The sequence below is a fragment of the Musa acuminata genome, chromosome BXJ3-2, assembly GCF_036884655.1.
Source record: "Musa acuminata AAA Group cultivar baxijiao chromosome BXJ3-2, Cavendish_Baxijiao_AAA, whole genome shotgun sequence".
Classification (NCBI taxonomy): Eukaryota; Viridiplantae; Streptophyta; class Magnoliopsida; order Zingiberales; family Musaceae; genus Musa; species Musa acuminata.
The window spans coordinates 14715554-14734569 of NC_088350.1; the positions used below are offsets into that span (position 1 = coordinate 14715554).

The window sequence follows — 19016 nt, forward strand, 5'->3', positions numbered from 1 at the left end:
GAAATAAATATTTTGAATTGTTAGATTTTGAGTTAAACTTTAAGATTCAAATGAATAAAGTAATAAATGGATCGATCGATGAATATATCTGTTTCTACTACTAAAAAGAATGATGAGACTCTATGGATGGTAGATCGAGGTCCTCGATATTTTGCATATGTTTATCAATATGATATGTTTGATAAACCTAATCCTATTATTGATCCCACAACATACTGATACACCATATCCCATTGATGTCTCCATGTGGTGATGGTCCGAGTCTATTCGTCGTGAATCACACGTGTCCAAGGTGGCTCCTTAGGCAAGTATGATTGTGGCATATATTTGTGCGGTGGTTGGAGAATACCAGAACTTCTACTTTCTCCAATGATCTGCTGCTCTGTATCATAAGATCGATTGCCATACTGTTGAGTTTAGGTGTTAATTCTCTTAAATTAGCCTCTTAAACTTGATCCATTCCACAAATCATAACTTTGTTGAGTTTAAGAAAATGCAAATGTGAGAATGAGAGAAAGATGTGAGCGAGAGAGATTGAGAGTGGAAGTGTTTGAGAGAGTGAAAGGGGAGTGAATAAGGGGGTAGAAAGGGTTTAAAAACACACAGATCTGGTTCAAATGGTTAAATGGGCTATAGGAACTCAACAAATCTTAGCCCTTCATAAGTAACTATCAAAATCCGACCATTACCGATTGGTACAAGTCGGTAATGATCGGATTTCGATCGTTCTGCCCGGTATACCTCTATCATGGACCACTCAGTACAGGGCGGTCCGCGTGCCGGTCCCTTATTGGACCGGTATGTATCGACTGGTATAGGTCAGCACTACGAACACTGAATTTTGAGCCTACTCTTAAGAGAAGTACACTAATCACCCTTAATTATTTATAATTATGAAATAATAAACATCCAATTATGTCAAACACTAACTAAAACATAGAAAGAGTATAAATATCTTTATTGAAGAGAATTCCCATTGAATCCCAAATTTGAATCCTGCCAAAGAAGAGCATGATTTGCTTTAATCGCCGAATAAGATGTTTAATCAAGTTAGAGTGAGAAAGTGACTGAGGTGTCCCCCTAATTTGATTGAATTGATACAATCAAAATCTGACCATATCGGATGATACAGGAGGCGTATCAAGCAGTAGGCCCCCCACTTCCTACGTTCCATCCGAAATGGAAAGGTTCGTGGATTGGTACATACTGCCCATTTCGAATGGTACGATAGTCCTTGGTTGACATGACAGGTTTTGTTACAAGATGGATGAAAGTGGTCTAATACTAAACTCAAATTGACCACCTGGACCAAATGGATTGGGAAAATTTGTGGGCCAAAATGTTACATGGAAAAGGCCCAAGAGCCCTGGCATTGCATCTCATCACCTCATTGGAATGAGTTATTATGGTCAAGATCCATAGTTTCATCAAAAATCAAATCCTTGGCATCGGGGTTCTTTTCAATCTGCAGTTCCAATTTCATTTGGTCCTATTACAACTGCTTGTTAAGTGCCTCTCGGACTAAATTTTAAGACTCTCATATATCGACCTGAAGGGGACTTGCTGTTGTGAATTGGTCATTCTAACTGGTCTTTCGAAAAGTCACTGCATTAAGTCAAAGAATGGATACAAAAACTACCGTCAGCATCAGAGGATTCAAGATCACAAAGATCTATAGCATGTTTCTCTGCCACAAAATGTGGATCTAGAATGTCTAGCACTAGCAGCAATCAAATCACTGCTTTGTTAGTCTCACGGAAGATATAAGCAAAAGTAATATTGCCAAACAGCATTATGAGCTTAAAAATATCCTTATACACACTAAATTGTCTCTATGGAGGGGGGGTTTCCTGTTGCTAATCACATGAATGACATTGGAGGCATCACATTCCACTTGCAATTTAGTGATCCCTTCACTAAATTGTCTCTATGGAGGGGGGTTTCCGGTTGCTTATACACACTAAATTGTCTCTATGGAAGGGGGTTTGCGGTTGCTAATCACATGAATGACATTGGATGTATCACATGCCACTTGCAATTTAGTGATCCCTTCAGCCACTGCCACTTGAATGCCCTCTATAACGGCAAGCACCTCACAGTCTGCCTTCATTAGCCTCAACATATCTGCCGCCTGAGGAACCCCTTGCTTGAACCTGCCTTTATTATCCATTCTAGTTTCCTTTTCTCTAGTATGACTTAATTGTCCATTCTTTTAAGTTCCTATTTATAAATAAGTTTTCAGATAAATGGTGATATGATATTATTGTAATTTCTAAGTATAAAAGTCTTAATACATTTGCTTGAACATGTTCCTGTGCTGAGATTCTTGGTTGTGGGATTTTGATTTCAGCTTCTGGCTAGGCAACAAGCTCAAAGGGAGGAAGAACTGGCTCAGTCACAAAGGCATATTCTAGCACTTCAAGTAAGCTTTCAACTGTTTAGTATTCTTCTTATGTTTGTAGAATATTTTTAATTCTTGATATTTTTCAGGAAGAGATTGAAGAGCTTGAACATGAAAATCGTCTTCATAATCAACAGGTTGGTCCAATTACCCTAGTACATCCCAAGTTCTGTAACAATGAACTTAGTTAAAATACGTTTTTGATCTTACCATAGCTATTGTACAATTTTCCATCTTTTGTTTGATGTGACTTCGTAGTTGCCTTTTTTGCCATTGGTCGAAGCAGTTTGTTATATTTAAATTTATTTTCTCCTGATTGTTCCCGTGCTCTCCGGCAGTATGTTAATTTGATAAACATAGTAAACTGTATAATGTAGATCATTTAAAGGTGTTCACAGGCAATGCGTTAATGTGAAAAAGAAAGTTTAGTACGTGCTTAGGGACTCATTAAAGTTGAAAATTTGGAAATAAAATTAGGGACATGAATCACTTTATTGTATCTATTTTAATTGGAAAATTAAAGTTAGAGACATGAACCAATTAGTTTGTTTATATCTATTTTAATTTTTTAGATGATTCACTTTGTACTTTTCATATTTTCGATAATAGTAATAAAAAATTATTTTTATTTCCTTGGACCAAGAAAAATAATCTTTTGTTGTAGGGAACCCTGCTGATAACCTAATAAGCCTTCTATAAGATGTGCTTTCCTCAGCCCTTCCTCCTGTTCTCTCTGTTTATTCTCTACAATGCTACCGGAACCAAGGAGAAAAGCAGTCATCTAAGGATTAGAAAGAAGGGAAGAACAACATTTGTTTCTCTGAAGAAAGTCTATCTCAAGTACCAGACTGCTGCTCTAATTTCAATGAATATATTCTACCATTGTGTTCTAATCTTAGCTCTTGTGATGACCTAAAGCTCATGCTAGAATCTTATAACACTGAAAACAAAAACTGGAATTAAAAGCAGCTCCATGACTGCCCCAATTATTTTATCAGCAAACTGAATTCATGATAACCTTGACAAAATCTCAAGTTGTTTACAAAAAAAATGTGGTCCAATACATGATTAACTTAGGCAATTAGTTTCCCAGAAATTTTAAATTTTATCAACATGGATCTCTTTGAATACTCTACCATGTTCTTTTGCAAGTTGTCTTATTGCATGTTTAAAGGAAGCACAATATAGAGCCAGAAGGCTAAGGACATTGGAGTAATGGTCTTGATGGGTTTTTTTTCTTCAAACCATACCTTATCAGACTAATTGCTCACAAATTAGCCATTTTATGTTATCAGGGCACCACATGTAGGCACTTGTTATTGCTGCTACAACCCATTTTGAAGGGCATGTATCAGCATAGAAGTCCTTCTGTTGGTGAAATTGTGTTTGATAATAAGAAATTAAGTTTACACTTTCAAATACTAAAGTATATCAGCCTCTTTTAAGCATGTGTTATCTTAAATGTTATCTAAGTTTTGGTTCAAGTCTTTATCTACTCGGTTGGAGTTTACCATCCATAAGATATGAGGGTTGAAAGTTTGATATTTTGCTTGGACTAGTACAAAGCAGGTGATACATATCGATCTGCATGTGAATTGGTATTTGGACTGCCTTCGTTTTGGACAATCTGTCTGAACCATACAAAAAGATATATTTAAAAACATACTTTAAGGCTCGTGATTATGTACCTTCTTGATGTAGATGAGTAGCAGTGAATCTCTTTGCAAATCTCTTTTCTTTTTTATAGAGGAATAGAATAAGAGCAAAAAAAGAAAACAAAGAGATAATGAAAAAATAAATTGATAACGACTAGACTCGTTCTGCCTCAAGGAGTAATCTAATTCTTGGATGAAGGCATCCCACCTCCACAAGTCTTGTACTTGGACGATGCAATCATGCTATAGTGGAAACAAATATGTCCTCACGCCACTCTTATATGATAAAAGAATTCGCCCCTCTATATAGGCCCCAGATACAAAGCATAAAAAGAAAATTATAGAAATAATAAAAATTATCATTGCATTAAATCAAATATATGATCTCTTCTTTCTTTCGAATAAGATAATATTCCTTGATTTGAAAAGTAATCTTCCCCTTTTGATAATATTCCTGATTGATAAACTTTAATACATAAATCTTTCAGATCTTCAATCAAGATCGAATGAGATTTTTTTCTCTTTTTTTCAATATTTGCTTTTTTTCTCATTGAGTATATGTTGCTATATGACAACTTATGACATATGCAAAATGCCCCTAAACTGGTCAAATTTATTTAAATATCTGATAAAAATAAATTGTTCCTGTATCATATGCTTTCGCTGTGTAGGAACTTGCTTTGGATCAAGACGGATTGACGTTGATGATAGAATATCTTGGCTAAACTAAAAAATCTGGTACCTAGCCCTAGCCCCAATTTCGTAACCAACGGTTTCGGTTTTAGGCTTTTGGGAATCGGAACCAAATCGATACTAGGTAGTTTCATTACGTGTATAGAAATTCATCCACTTTGTGACTTCGATTAAAAATTTTAAATAAAATTATGATTATTTTGCAATTATAAATTATGTTCTATTTAAAAAATAAAAATAAAATAAAATTTGATTTTGGTTCATAACCTAAATTGAAATTGAAAGTTCATGAACAATTGAAGGTTTCGATTTTGGTTATATAACCTTTGACTCTGGTTCTTTAATTGTTAGTTCCAGTTTCGGTCCCGAACCAAAATAATATTTTTCAATATTTAATTTTTTAATTTGTAATTAAAAATAATTTATAGCTTAAAAGAATCATAATTACTTTAAAATTTTCATCAAAGTCACAAAGTGTATGTGTTTCTATACATGTAATGACAAAAAGATGCATCTATCCTATGTTGGATGTCTTGATTGTTCTTTTGGTTGATATATCTTGCATTCGTGGGCAATCTCTTGGCCCTGTTGCTCCGTTTTGGTTTATTCATCAATATATGCTTGGGCCTCAACTAATTTGGGGCTCATACTTGAATGGGTATCATCAAGATGCTTCACTCAATGCTGAAAGATTGCTCCACAGTAACTGTTGATACTGGAGTTTTTGAAATTTGTTTTACAATAATTGTTAAAATTGGGAAGGTTGTTGAATGATGTGCACCTACCATTGAAGAATAAAAAATTGCATACCTGTAGGCTATCACCAAACTTAAAAGTTAAATAAATATGAGGCTCAGAGTTTGCGCTCAATAATGATGTCTGTCTTTTGTCTTTAGACAACAATTTTTTTCCTCTACTAATTCTACTACCTTGTTCACCAACTTGATCGATAAATTAATAAGGTTGGGAGGTAATGTGTCTAGTGTAATGTCACGAACGGTCGTCGCGCACTCGCAATAACTCCGTTCAACGAACCGTTCGTCGCTCACACCTACATGTACAGCTGCTTGACAGCATGTTTTATCTTGGTTTTGGGTTATTTTGCTTGTAAAAATGTAAGTTCGAACAGGCTGCAGCGTTACAAAGCGACCGCTCACCGAACCGTGCAAAACAGCCCCAAAACAACCCAAAACAGCTCCGTTTTCACGTGCCGCGGGCTGATTTCTGGAATTTGCCTCCGCTCACCAAAACGTCAGCCATCTCAGCCCCTTTGAACCCCCCGGGTGGCACAGGGCTAGATGGGGCTTCGGTATAGTACCGGGCATTGAACACTCTTTCGCAAGTTCACACGTTGCCTTGACGGGAACTTGTTGTCGAGCCCGGGACTCGGTGAGCAACTGTTTGTGGGCTTGCAACTGTTCGTTCAACCTTCTAAAGCCCTTGTTTTCCCCCTCTCCCTCTTTTCTCTTGTGCACGCAAGGTGCTCGTTGAATTGCTTGTAAAGCTTCCCCTTTTCGCGAGACTTCGGGACTTGTTCGTTGCTCGTTCTTTCGAACTAATCAACTTTCTCTTTTACATGTCCGTTGCTCGTTCTTTCGAACTAATCAACTTTCTCTTTTACAGGTCCTTCGGGACCTGCGAGAGGTTACAAGTGGGCTGATCTTTGCGGAGCAATATCGCAAGGGCGAAGCGCGACTTAGGCAACGCAAGCTAAGTTCGCGTCTTGGCTGCAAGGGTGCCTCACGCCTTAGGTAATTCCAGCTAAGGCCGTGACATTGTGGTATCAGAGCGGGCAAGCACTTCGAGCGAGCAGCGAACGAACTTCGCAACTTCGCCATGGCAAAGCATCGTGGCGAATCAAGCAAGACGGGGCAAGCCGGACCCTTGCCCCAAGCAGTCGCAGGTGGGCTGCATGTGCACACTCGCTCTCATGCTGTTGGAGCCGCTCAAGAGGAGCGCGGTAGCGAACATGATGAGCGAGAAGTTGGCTACTCTCCGCGAGCGGAGGAAGCGCAATCTGGAGCGCTAACTGGGAAAAAGAGTCACAAGGAGAGACTCACAACGGCGGAAACCTGCTTGGATGTTCTTGAAGCGAGCATGGAGGAAGCAGAGTCCAGGATCGACAAGGTCGAGGCCCTAGTCGACCGACTGTTTGATAACACCAAAGACTCCGTGCAACACTTACAGGATGTTGTTGCGGAACCAGTGATTTAAAAAGCGCTAGGTGCCAAGATCAAAAAACGCTCGAGGCGCTAGGCGCTTGCCCGAGCGAAGCGAGACGCTAAAATATAAAAATATAAAATATAATTAATAAATATAATTATTTAAAATTTTAAATAAAAATATGCTATTAAATTAAGAAAATCTAAGATACAAAATCATAATGTCACATTAACAAAAAGTTTCAAAATTCAAAACAATAAAATTTTACATCAAAATAAAAATTAACAACATTAAAATCAAAATAATATATTATTAATCTATTAATAGTATTGAAAATTAATCATTTCAAAATTCAAATAAACTTAATATTAAGAGTATACTGTATACTGAGCCTGACGGAGAAACGAGGAAGCAGCGACGAGTGGCAGCGGGAAAGGGAAAGGGAGCGGGAGGCGCGAGCAGCGGGAGGGCTCGCGGGAGGGCTAGCGGGAGGCGCGAGCAACGGGAGGGCTCGCGGGAGTCGCGAGCAGCGGGAAGGCTCGCGGGAGGGCTCACGGGAGGCGCGAGCAGCGGGAAGGCTCGCAGGAGGCGCGAGCAGCTGGAGGGCTCGCGGGAGGCGCAAGCAGCGGGAGGCGCGAGCAGCGACAGCGACGAGCAGCAGCAGCGGGAGCAGGAGCGACGAGCAGCGAGATCGGGAGCGGCAGCGGGTTAGGGTTGGGTAAGGGTTATATCGGTTTAGTTGGTTCGATTGAACCAACTAACAACCGAACCAGGACCGAACCAGACCTAAAATCCTGGTTCGGTCACTTGGTTTACCAAGGCGCTCGCCCGAAGGGCCCAGCGCCTGGGCTCGGGCGAGCGCCCAGGCGGCGCCTGTTTGAAGCGCGCCGCCTGGGACATTAGCGAGGCGCTCGGGCCTCGCCTCGCCTCGCCCGAGCGCCTAGGCGAGCGCCCGAGCGCCTCTTTCAATCACTGGACGGAACTCGCTTCAAAGGTGGCCATGCTCATAAGAACACTAAATGTGGGAGGAAGCAACACCCGCGTTGCACCGCCACAAAATTTGAGGGCACCCGAGCCTCATGGATATGGAAAGGCCAGAGATGCCAAAGAGCTCGAGAACTTTCTGTTCGACATGGAACAATACTTCTGAGCTACGAGGCCCGATTCTGAAGATACCAAAGTTTCTATAGCAACAATGTATCTGAACGGAGATGCGAAACTTTGGTGGCGAACCCGTCGGGAGGAGATCCAACAAGGTCGGTGTCGAGTTGACACATGGGAGGACTTGAAGCGGGAGTTGAGAACTCAGTTCCTACCGGAGAACACAGAGTTCGTCGCAAGAAGGAAGTTGAGACAACTCCGCCAGAGTACCACCATCCGAGACTATGTGAAACAATTTTCTGCACTAATGCTGGACATATAGGACATGTCCGAGAAGGACAAGTTGTTCAGCTTCCTCGATGGTTTGAAGCCATGGGCTCAACAGGAGCTAAATCGAAGGAATGTTATCGATGTGGTCAGGGCAATTGCTGCTGCAGAAAGGCTCATCGACTTTGTTTCCTCCGAAGACCTAGAGAGAAGGAAACAATCTTTAGGCAATCGCCCTCCAAAACATTCTCGAGGGAAGGAGCTCGGGAGCGAACAAAAGAAAAAGAGTTCCCACAAAGGACCAAACCCAAAAGGCAAGACCTCAAAACCTGGAGGATGTTTCTTGTGCGGAGGACCGCACATGGTGAGGGAGTGCCCACAAAAACAGGCACTCAATGCTTTGACGGCTTCCATTCACCATCCCCCAATCGGATAAGGGCAAAGCTGTGGCTCTTAGTTCGAGCAGTTCTGAATCCAGCAGCGATGACGAGGAGTCGCAAGGACCCCGAATGGGAGCAATGCGTTTGTTAAACGCCATGCGGGGTCAAGTGGGGGAGAACATCAAGACAAAGCTACAAAAAACATGAAGTAGTGAGCTGATGTATGTGGACATCAAGCTAAATGGCCAAACGACCCGTGCAATGGTGGACACGGGCGCTACCCACAACTTCATAGCCGATCGAGAAGCACAGCGACTTGGGTTGATCTTGGAGAAGAGCCCAAGCTGAATGAAGGTGGTGAACTCGGAGGCCAGGTGAATCTCTGGGTTGGCGAAGGGAGTTCCCATCAAAATCGGGACATGGAGCGGGAACACCAACATGATGGCCGTGCCACTGGATGACTTCCAAGTGATTCTTGGAATGGAGTTTATGCATGCGGTGAAGTTGGTGCCGATGTCGTTCTTGAACTCCCTATGTATGATGGGAGGCGATGACCCCTGCGTGGTTCCCGTCTCTCGGAGAGGAACCAAGGAGCCCCAACACATACCGGCATTACAACTGAAGAAAGGGGTGCGAAAAGGCAAATTGACATTCGTGGCTGCTATGAAGCTAGAGCCACTCAACGAGAAGGCCATTCAAGAACCTGCTGTGGTGGTGAACGTCTTGAAAGAGTTCAATGACGTTATGCCACCCGAGTTGCCGAAGACTCTTCCACCATGCAGAGGTGTGGATCACAGCATCGAGCTGGAGCCAGGAGTGAAGCCTCCAGCGAGACCACCCTACCGCATGTCCCCGCCAGAGTTGGCGGAACTCAGAAAGCAGTTAGGTGAATTGCTAAGCGGTGGTCTCATCCGCAACTCTAAAGCACCTTTCGGAGCTCCAGTTCTCTTCCAGAAGAAACAAGATGAGAGCCTCTGATTATGCGTCGACTACCGAGCCCTTAACAAAGTGACAGTGAAGAACAAGTATCTCATCCCGCTCATCGCGGACTTGTTCGACCAGTTGGGCAAAGCTAAGTATTTCTCGAAGCTCGACCTTCGGTCGGGGTATTGGCAGGTGCGCATTGCTGAAGGCGACGAAGCGAAGACTACTTGTGTGACCAGGTATGGAGCGTTTGAATTCTTGGTGATGCCTTTCGGCTTAACCAACGCTCCGGCCACGTTCTGCACTCTCATGAACCAGCTATTCAAGGAGTATTTGGATAAGTTTGTGGTTGTCTACTTAGACGATATCGTCGTCTACAGTCAAACGCTCGAGGAGCACGTCAAACACCTTCGGACAATTTTCAAGGTTCTCAATGAGAACACTTTGTTCGTGAAAAGGGAGAAATGCTACTTTGCTCAAACTAAGATCTTTTTCTTGGGGCATCGAATCGGTGATGGCTCCATTCGGATAGATAAGTCGAAGGTGCAAGCGGTTGCGGAATGGCGAACTCCAAAGAAGGTGCTAGAGTTGAGATCCTTCCTTGGTTTCGTCAACTACTATCGACGCTTCATAGCGGGGTACTCGAAGCGTGCAACTCCACTGACGGAGTTACTGAAGAAAGAGCAGCCTTGGAAGTGGTCTGATAAATGTGAAATAGCATTCCAAGATATGAAGGCTGTTGTTATGGAAGAACTAGTGCTCAAATTGCCAGACTATGGGGAGCCTTTTGAAGTCCATACAGATGCTTCGGACTTCGCTATTGGAGGAGTACTCATGCAGGAGGGTCATCCGGTGGCCTACGAGAGTCGCAAACTCAACGAGACCGAGCGGCGGTATCCAGTGCATGAGAAGGAGATGACAGCGGTGATCCACTGTCTACGAGTTTGGCGATACTATCTCCTCGGATCGTGATTTGTGCTGAGGACGGACAATATCGCTCTGAGCTATTTCTAAACTCAAAAGAAGCTCTCCCCAAAGCAGGCGCGATGGCAGGACTTCCTGGCTGAATTTGATATGGCAATGGAGTACAAGCCCGGGAAGGCGAATGTCGTGGTTGATGCGCTGAGTCGGAAAGTGGAATGCGTGAATGCCGTACAACTGGAGGGCAGAGGCCAAGCAAGTCAGTTGCACTCCAACTTCCTTTCCCGAATCAGGGATGGATTGTATAGCGACCCCCAGGCAGTTATCCTGATGCAGCTCATCAAAGAAGGCAAGGCACGACGATTTTGGGTCCAGGAGGGACTCGTTTACACAAAAGGGAATAGGGTTTATGTTCCCCGAGTGGACAATTTGAGGCGTGAACTCTTAAAAGAGTGTCACGATTCCCTTTGGGCTGGACACCCAGGCATTCACAAAACATTGGCTCTCGTGGAGAGGGCCTTCTACTGGCCGAAGATGGGTACTGATGTGGAGGAATATGTTCGAACATGCCTCACTTGCCAACAAGACAAGGTGGAGCAACGGAAGCCGGTGGGACTTTTGGAGCCGTTGCCCGTACCAGAAAGACCGTGGGAGAGCATTTCCTTGGACTTCATATCAAGCTTGCCACTTGTAGGGAGACTCGGATCGATACTCGTGGTGGTCGATCGGTTTTCAAAGTATGCAACTTTCATTGCTGCTCCCCTACACTGTTCAGCAGAGGAGGCGGCCAAGCTGATGATGAAGGATGTGGTAAAGTATTGGGGAGTCCCACACAATATCATTAGTGATCGAGACGCTCGGTTCCTGGGACGATTCTGGACCGAGCTATTCAAATTGTTGGGGTCAAAGTTATACTTCTCTACAAGCCTCCACCCCTAGACGGATGGCCAGACTAAAAGGATAAACTCGCTCCTGGAGCAATATCTTCGGCACTACGTGAGTGCCAACCAATGAGATTGAGTGAAGCTGTTGGACATTGCCTAATTCTCCTACAACTTGCAGCGGAGCTCTGCATCCAACAAGAGCCCCTTCGAGATCATAACTGGACAACAACCGTTGACTCCACACACTATGGCCATTGGGTATACTGGGAGTAGTCCGTCAGCCTACCATTTCGCAAAGGAGTGGCATCGAAATGCAGATATTGCGCGGGCTTACTTGGAGAAGGCGGCAAAAAGGATGAAGAAGTGGGCAGACTTGGGAAGGCGACCGCAAGAGTTCAAAGTTGGCGATTTGGTGTTGGTAAAGCTCCAACCAGCATCACTCCAATTCTTTAGGAACAAAGTACACAAAGGATTGGTGCGTAAGTATGAAGGACCCTTCCCAATTATCAGCAGGGTAGGCAACGTCTCTTACAAGTTACAACTGCCAGCATGGTTCAAAATTCACAACGTTCTTCACGCCAGCAACCTAAAAGCCTACCACTCGGATCCGTAAGATGCTTCCCGAAGTGTTCCAACTCGGCTACCTCCCATCACAGCCTCTTACGAGAAGCGAGTTAAAACCATTCTAGCGGACCGCAAGATAAAGCTACCCAACGGAGCTGAGCAGACAGAGTACTTGGTGAAGTGGCGAAAACTTCCCCGAACTGAAGCCAGTTGGGAGCCTGAAGACGCCCTGCGACATGAAGAAGAAATCATCAACAACTACCAACAAGCGTCGACGAGGGCGTCGACAGTTTAAGTGGGGGAGAATGTCACGAACGGTCGTCGCGCACTCGCAACAACTCCGTTCAACGAACCGTTCATCGCTCACACCTACATGTACACCTGCTTGACAGCATGTTTTCTCTTGGTTTTGGGTCATTTTGCTTGTAAAAATGTAAGTTCAAACAAGCTGCAGCGTTACAAAGCGACCGCTCACTGAACCGAGCAAAATAGCCCCAAAACAGCTCCGTTTTCGCGTGCCGCGGGCTGATTTCTGGAATCTACTTCCGCTCACCAAAACGTCAGCCATCTCAGCCCCTTTGAACCCCCCGGGTGGCACAGGGCTGGATGGGGCTTCGGTATAGTACCGGGCGTTGAACACTCTTTCGCAAGTTCGCACGTTGCCTTGACGGGAACTTGTTGTCGCGCCCGGGACTTGTTGAGCAGCTGTTTGTGGGCTTGCAGCTGTTCGTTCAACCTTCTAAAGCCCTTGTTTTCCCCCTCCCCCTCTTTTCTCTTGTGCACGCAAGGTGCTTGCTGAATTGCTTGTAAAGCTTCCCCTTTTCACGAGACTTCGGGACTTGTCCGTTGCTCGTTCTTTCGAACTAATCAACTTTCTCTTTTACAGGTCCTTCGGGACCTGCGAGAGGTTACAAGTGGGCTGATCTTTGCGGAGCAATATCGCAAGGGCGAAGCGCGACTTAGGCAACGCAAGCTAAGTTCGCGTCTTTGGCCGCAAGGGTGCATCACGCCTTAGGCAATTCCAGCTAAGGCCGTGATAGTAAGTCAAACCATAAGGGTCATGTAAGTTAATGACCATTTTTAACTTTCCTAATTTTTCACTAATGTTAACATCTAAATAAAAATAATTATACTAAAATAATTATGCAAACCATCTGTTCGACAATGAGAATATAAGTAGAAGCAACAAGGTAAATATGTGGAATATCTATAAAATAATTAATTTATTGAGTTTCCATTCACATAATAGTCATATTCAATTAATTATTATTTTTGGTATCATTCTAATGCTTCAATAATATTCAATTAAAAATAAATAGAGAGTAGGATAATAAACACCAGATAAATGTGTAAGTAGCATTATTGAAAACTTTAAAGTATCTAAAATTATTTTACAAGCATTCCAATTTTATGGATATAAATTTAATTGCTTTACATTATTTGTAATAAAAGTATATAATAATTCTCTATATTCAAAACTCAATAAGTAGTTGTTGAGTTGAATTTCATCGGATAGGAACATCACGAGGAAATCTTTTTGGTTCTTTTGCTATTTATTTTGTAAAAACTTGCTCACTTTTTGTTGCTTGTGGACGAGTGCACAAACGTGAAATTTCTTGTTTAATGAGAAGTCTTTCTTGAACACAAACTTGAAACCTGGCATGAATATCTAATATTGACAAACTTGCTCTAACTCAAGGATGGAGTATTTGTAGATGCATTATCAAAGAAATTTAAAAAAAATTAAAACCAAGTTATACTCTTCCAAAATAGTTTTGATAATTCTTTAAATATTATCGACATTATTTCGTACATCAAAACTCTAAATGCAATTACTCTCTTTTGCATGCTCTAATCACTATCAATCCAATGATATGTAATTCTTATGCAAGAGTTCATTTGCTAATAATCACTCCAAATATAAAAATAAACTAAAACACGTCCATCAAAAGATCGAAATAAGTTTTGCAAATCTTTCTTTACCTCTTTTATAACAGTGTAAGTGAATCGAGGAACACGTCTTATAGCAGAATTTAAAGTATTTTGATAATAATTCACAAAATCTAATTTTTCACCAAAACAAAAACAGAGGTGTTCGTTGAAAACAAATCTTGCTAATTCTTTGACTTTTTTCCAGGGAAAAATGAACAGAAGGGTTTGTTGGGTACTTGACTTTTATCCAAATTAGCTTTACGTATGATGTTTCTTTTCAAGATGCTTTCTAAATGTCCTATATCCACCTCCTGAAATTGGAAAACTTCCACTTGCCATTGAAATTAGCAAGTTAGTGAGAACTTAGGAGGGGTAGAGAATGCTATTGCAAAAGAGATTGCAATAAGAGAGAGCTTAGGGGGAGAGTATAGAGATTGCTTAAGGCTTTGGTGTGAAGAAAAATGAGAATTGGAGGTATTTATAAATTTTTGACAATTTTCTTTCCCAAAATGCCTCTTTAACTATATGTTATTTAGCGATTGAAAGAGGCAATTTTGTCTTTTTATTTTTTAAATTTTATTATGAAATGACCAAAATGCCCGTTCAACTTGTATTTATTGGGATGTTGGAAGGGGCAGATTGGTTATTTGCCCTTGTCCCTAACATTTGGTGCCTATGCCAGTCTAACAAATAGTGGATTAGGCCCAAATGGTCTGTCACAATCAATTTTGATCGTTGATTTTTTTAAAAAAAACTTAGCCAATTTTAACTGTAACCAAACCGAATCACCCCAATTCTGGCTTGGTTTGGAGCCATTGAAACATTTACTGATTCAAAAAGAATCGAGACCAGGGCTACTAATAACAATATGATGTAAGAGAGTAGCTGTGAATTTCTTTATTTGATAATAGAGGAATAGAAAAAGAGAACAGCAAGAAAATAATGAAGAGATAATAAGAAAATATATGGATAACTACTGGACTTACTCTGGCTCAAGGAGCAAAACTCATGGGATGAAGGCATCATATCTCCATGTGTCTTACATCTGAACGATGGAACCATGCCGTCAAAAAAAAAATGTGGTCTTGCACCACTTACACATGAGTTACTAATCTATTCTAAAATAAGGAAAAAAATTATAATTGCATCAAATCAAATATATAACATCTTCCTTTTTATGATATTCTTGATTAGTAAACTTCTATCGATGAATCTTTTAGATCTTTAATTAAGACTGGATCATGTTTCTTTCGGTTTTGTGTATTTCCTCTTTTTCTTTCTTATTCGATACATGTTGCCATGTGGCAACTTACGAAACATGTGAAATTCCCTTGAACTAATCGTATTTATTCAAATATGAGATAAAAATAAATTGGTTCTGCATCAGACACCTCGGCTGTGCAAGAACTCGCTCCGAGTACATATAAGTAAGATATGGATTGACCTTGATGATAAAACATCTAGGCTAAACCAGAAGCTATGATACAAATGCACATCTTACATGTGGATGATGGAATGATACCATCGGAAAAACAAATGTGATCTCGCACCATTTACATATGTATATATACATATATAATTTAGGAAAAGGACATTTTACTGATCCAACCTATGATACTGTGAACTATAATCTTTTTGCCTTATTATATAGGCCCCAAGTACAAGAACAAAAGGGAAAATACAAAAATAAAAAATTCAATTGCATCAAATCAAATATATTATTTGTTTCTTCAAAATTAATATTCATTGACTTGATTTGAAAAGTAATTTGTCCCTTTTGATGATATTTTTTATTGATAAAGAATCTTTTAGATCTTCAATCAACACCAAATCGGATTTCTTCCAATTTTTAGTATTTGATTCTTTTTTCTTCATATAGATTACATGTTGCAATATGGCAACTAATGACATATGCGAAACATCACTGAATTAATCAAATTTATTCAAATAAAAGATAAAGCTAAGTTGGTTCTGCATCACCACTTCGCCCGAACTTGAACCCTTCGTGTTGCCGCCCACTACTTACCATGTGCAATTATGCTTCCTCTTCTCTTCCTTTGGTGTCCTCTTCCTCCACCGGCTCATCTTCTTCCTTTTCTTTTTTTCTCCTCTTCCTCCATCGTCTCCTCTTCTTCCTTCCCCTTGTTTTGTCCTCCTCTTCCTTCACCACCCCATTCCTTTTCTCCTTCTTGCTTTTTTAGACACTGATTGTACAATGTGTCAGTACACTGGTAACCAGCCAATATGTACTGGTTCGGTTAGCAACCATTATGGGTTTGGTATGTGAAACAACCATTGTTGAGTTGAGCAGGTTCATATAAACTGCTTAAGGCCATAGTTAATTGCAAAGTTGAAATATATTCCTTGCTGTCGCTTGTCTGGCAAGTAATTCTTTGGTGCCTATGAGTGATAATCTGTAATGTCCTAACCATTTTGGATGATAAGGATATGTGTTTTGAGATAGTAGGTTTGTTATTCTCACTATTAGGATCTTGGGCATAAGCATTTAGGGCCGTGTGGTTCCGTCTGTTATTGGGTAGGTATGTTCTTTACATGTGGGTTGCGGTAATCGGTGTCACAGCATTTCTGTGGACTACTTCGTTTGGCCTAAAATATGTATGGCTTACTTGTTGCATAACAAGATACAATGTAGTAGTGTTGTGGTTTACTGCTCTTACAGGGAAGATATTTGTCCAATGCTGGATTGATATGACCAGCTTAGTCTGGTATTTTCTCGACCCCCATCAAGAACCAGTTCCCATAACATGTTATTTCTGGATTTGGGTCGGTTTAGGCCAATTTAGCATTACACTGGTTGAGAAACTAAATGATGAAAAAAAAAGAATAAATTGCTTGAAGCATCGACTAGAGCATCTATTGCAGTTTGCCTATTTTCATTCCTCAAGCTCAACAAGCATCAATGAGTAAGAAGAGGATGATCAAGAAGAATAAGTTCAGAATTGAAAGACCTGCATATTTTCTTTTCTCTATTCTTTCTGGTGGTCCATCGTCGCCTCCATTTTTCATTATTTTTTTTCTTTCATTCCATGCTGGTCAGTTCTGATTGGTTTGCTGGTACAATATTGGTCCCATATGGGACTAATGTGTTCTGGTAGCATGTTTTAGAACCTTGTCGATGTACTCGGGTTAGACCTACCTTGTAACTGTAGAAATTGAATTACTTCATTGAGAATTTCAAGCATTTTGAGTTAACTGATAACCTGAAACGTAAGTATTTTGGGTCATGCGATTTAAGTTTCGCTATATTCAAATTATTGGATTAGTATGTCTATTGGACTGTGGGCCCTGACATGTATATTTGCCAACAATGATGATGCCTAAGACACAGAATTATCTGATTTAGATTCATTTTACTTTTCCACAATATCTTGTAGGAAGCAATGTTAAAGGAGGAGCTCCGGAACATGGAAAGATCGCACAAACGTGAAGGAATAGACATGACATATTTGAAAAATGTTATATTAAAACTGCTAGAAACAGGTACAAGAAAAGCTCAACCTAAAACATTCAATCTTTTTCGTCTTGGACAAACCATGTCATTTTCATTTAGAAATGTATAGGAAAGAAAGGCCATGGGGATTTCATAACATGTCATTTTTCACAGGTGAAGTGGAAGCCTTACTTCCAGTGGTTGCAACATTATTACAATTTAGTCCTGAAGAGGTAACCTTCGCTTGCTACTGTAGTATTTGTGATGTTGTAGAAAATCATTTTTGTATTTTCTTTGGATGTTCATTCATGCTATATGTAGTATATAATTATCTAAATAAAATTTCCTTAGTTGTTTTGTGATTATGCCAATCCTTACAAAAATAATGTTATTCCTGAACCGAATTGATAAATTTACGAAACATATGCTTAATCTCTGTTATTATCATTATTACGTGTTATCTATTCACAGATAAGGAAATGCCAGCAGCCATACCGCTCCTCAGGTGATGTTATCTCCAGTCCAGCAGCATCATATTCTGATGCATCTACGCCTAGATCACTTTTCTCTAGATTCTCATTTTAGTGAAGATACCATGGCATTATTCTTTTTGCTTAATTCAGGATGAGAGGATTACAGTTTAATAGCATCGTCTTTTCCGCTTGCTTGATCCTGTTTCAAGGAAACAACTCCAATAGGGTACACTCGAAAGACTTGCACTCAGCTTGTTTTTTTTGCGACCATGGCTGTTGTACCTGCTTGTAAGAATATTATGTTGTACATAAACGAGATGGAGAGTACTACCCATTCATCTGTATCTTTCTTCGTTGGCTAAACATCCTGCTAAATAGTTCACATGATCATTGATTATTTGGTTTTGTCATGATGTGTGTTGAATTGAATACTTTAATGTCGATGTTTGTGTAAGTTGACGATGGATGACTTGAGCTTGTCTTGGATTTTAGTAAAATCTGAATTAAATTTTTGGTTGGAAATTGATTATATTTTTTTGTTATGAAGCTAAACTGATGGCAAAAGAAATTCCCAGTTATTTGAAACTAATTTAACTTATCACTAGGAAAACTACTGCTTGGGAAAGATATTCAAAATCATTAAATAAAAATTTACTTATGAAACAATGATATGACAAATTAGATATACATGTCTAGCCATATATGTCGAACATCTTATATATAATCATTTGAGTAGTTAAGAAATAAAATTTGAGATTTATTACCAAAAATAATTGTTAATTGTACGTTATTAAATTTTTCTTAGGAGTAAATAATTGGACAAAGATTCACCGAAGAAACTAAAAATAATTATATAGAATGCTAACAATTGCATATCCCTGAATTGTTATTGGCCACGCAATGTCACATCGGATAGAGAATTGGAAATTTTGAGTAAAATATAATGGCAATTCAAACTATTCTTAGATAAGTAGCATTGGTTAGGTGTTGCGCCAACCTAACTGAGAGCATTGGTTACCTTATTTGTCAAACTGCATTGTAATGCAATTTAAACATTTTCTTTACTATTTACTTTCGCCACCAGTTAAAAAGGTTAAACCACAGCCTTAACCGACATTGGTATAAGTTTGGCATGTCTTACTTGTCAATTTATTTATTTTATTCTATCGTTTAAAGTATCAAATCGAAAAATGTGGTCCGGCCCAAA

At 40.4% G+C, this 19016-nt stretch overlaps 1 protein-coding gene across 2 annotated transcripts in view; it reads left to right on the forward strand.

Annotated features, from left to right (window-relative positions):
• Positions 1-18275, forward strand: part of LOC135632139 (protein GRIP-like) — a 60453-nt gene extending 42178 nt beyond the window's left edge. Inside the window, exons 18-23 of one of the 2 annotated variants that reach the window (XM_065140589.1) lie at positions 2351-2422; positions 2491-2538; positions 17281-17386; positions 17511-17569; positions 17808-17841; positions 17960-18275. In XM_065140589.1, the coding sequence (XP_064996661.1) occupies positions 2351-2422; positions 2491-2538; positions 17281-17386; positions 17511-17569; positions 17808-17841; positions 17960-17964 (324 nt within the window). In that variant the 3' untranslated portion in view covers positions 17965-18275. Of the gene's footprint in view, positions 1-2350; positions 2423-2490; positions 2539-17280; positions 17387-17510; positions 17570-17807 lie in introns of both variants that reach the window. The other variant, XM_065140587.1, reaches the window with a different exon arrangement.
• The last annotated feature ends 741 nt before the right edge of the window (positions 18276-19016 follow it).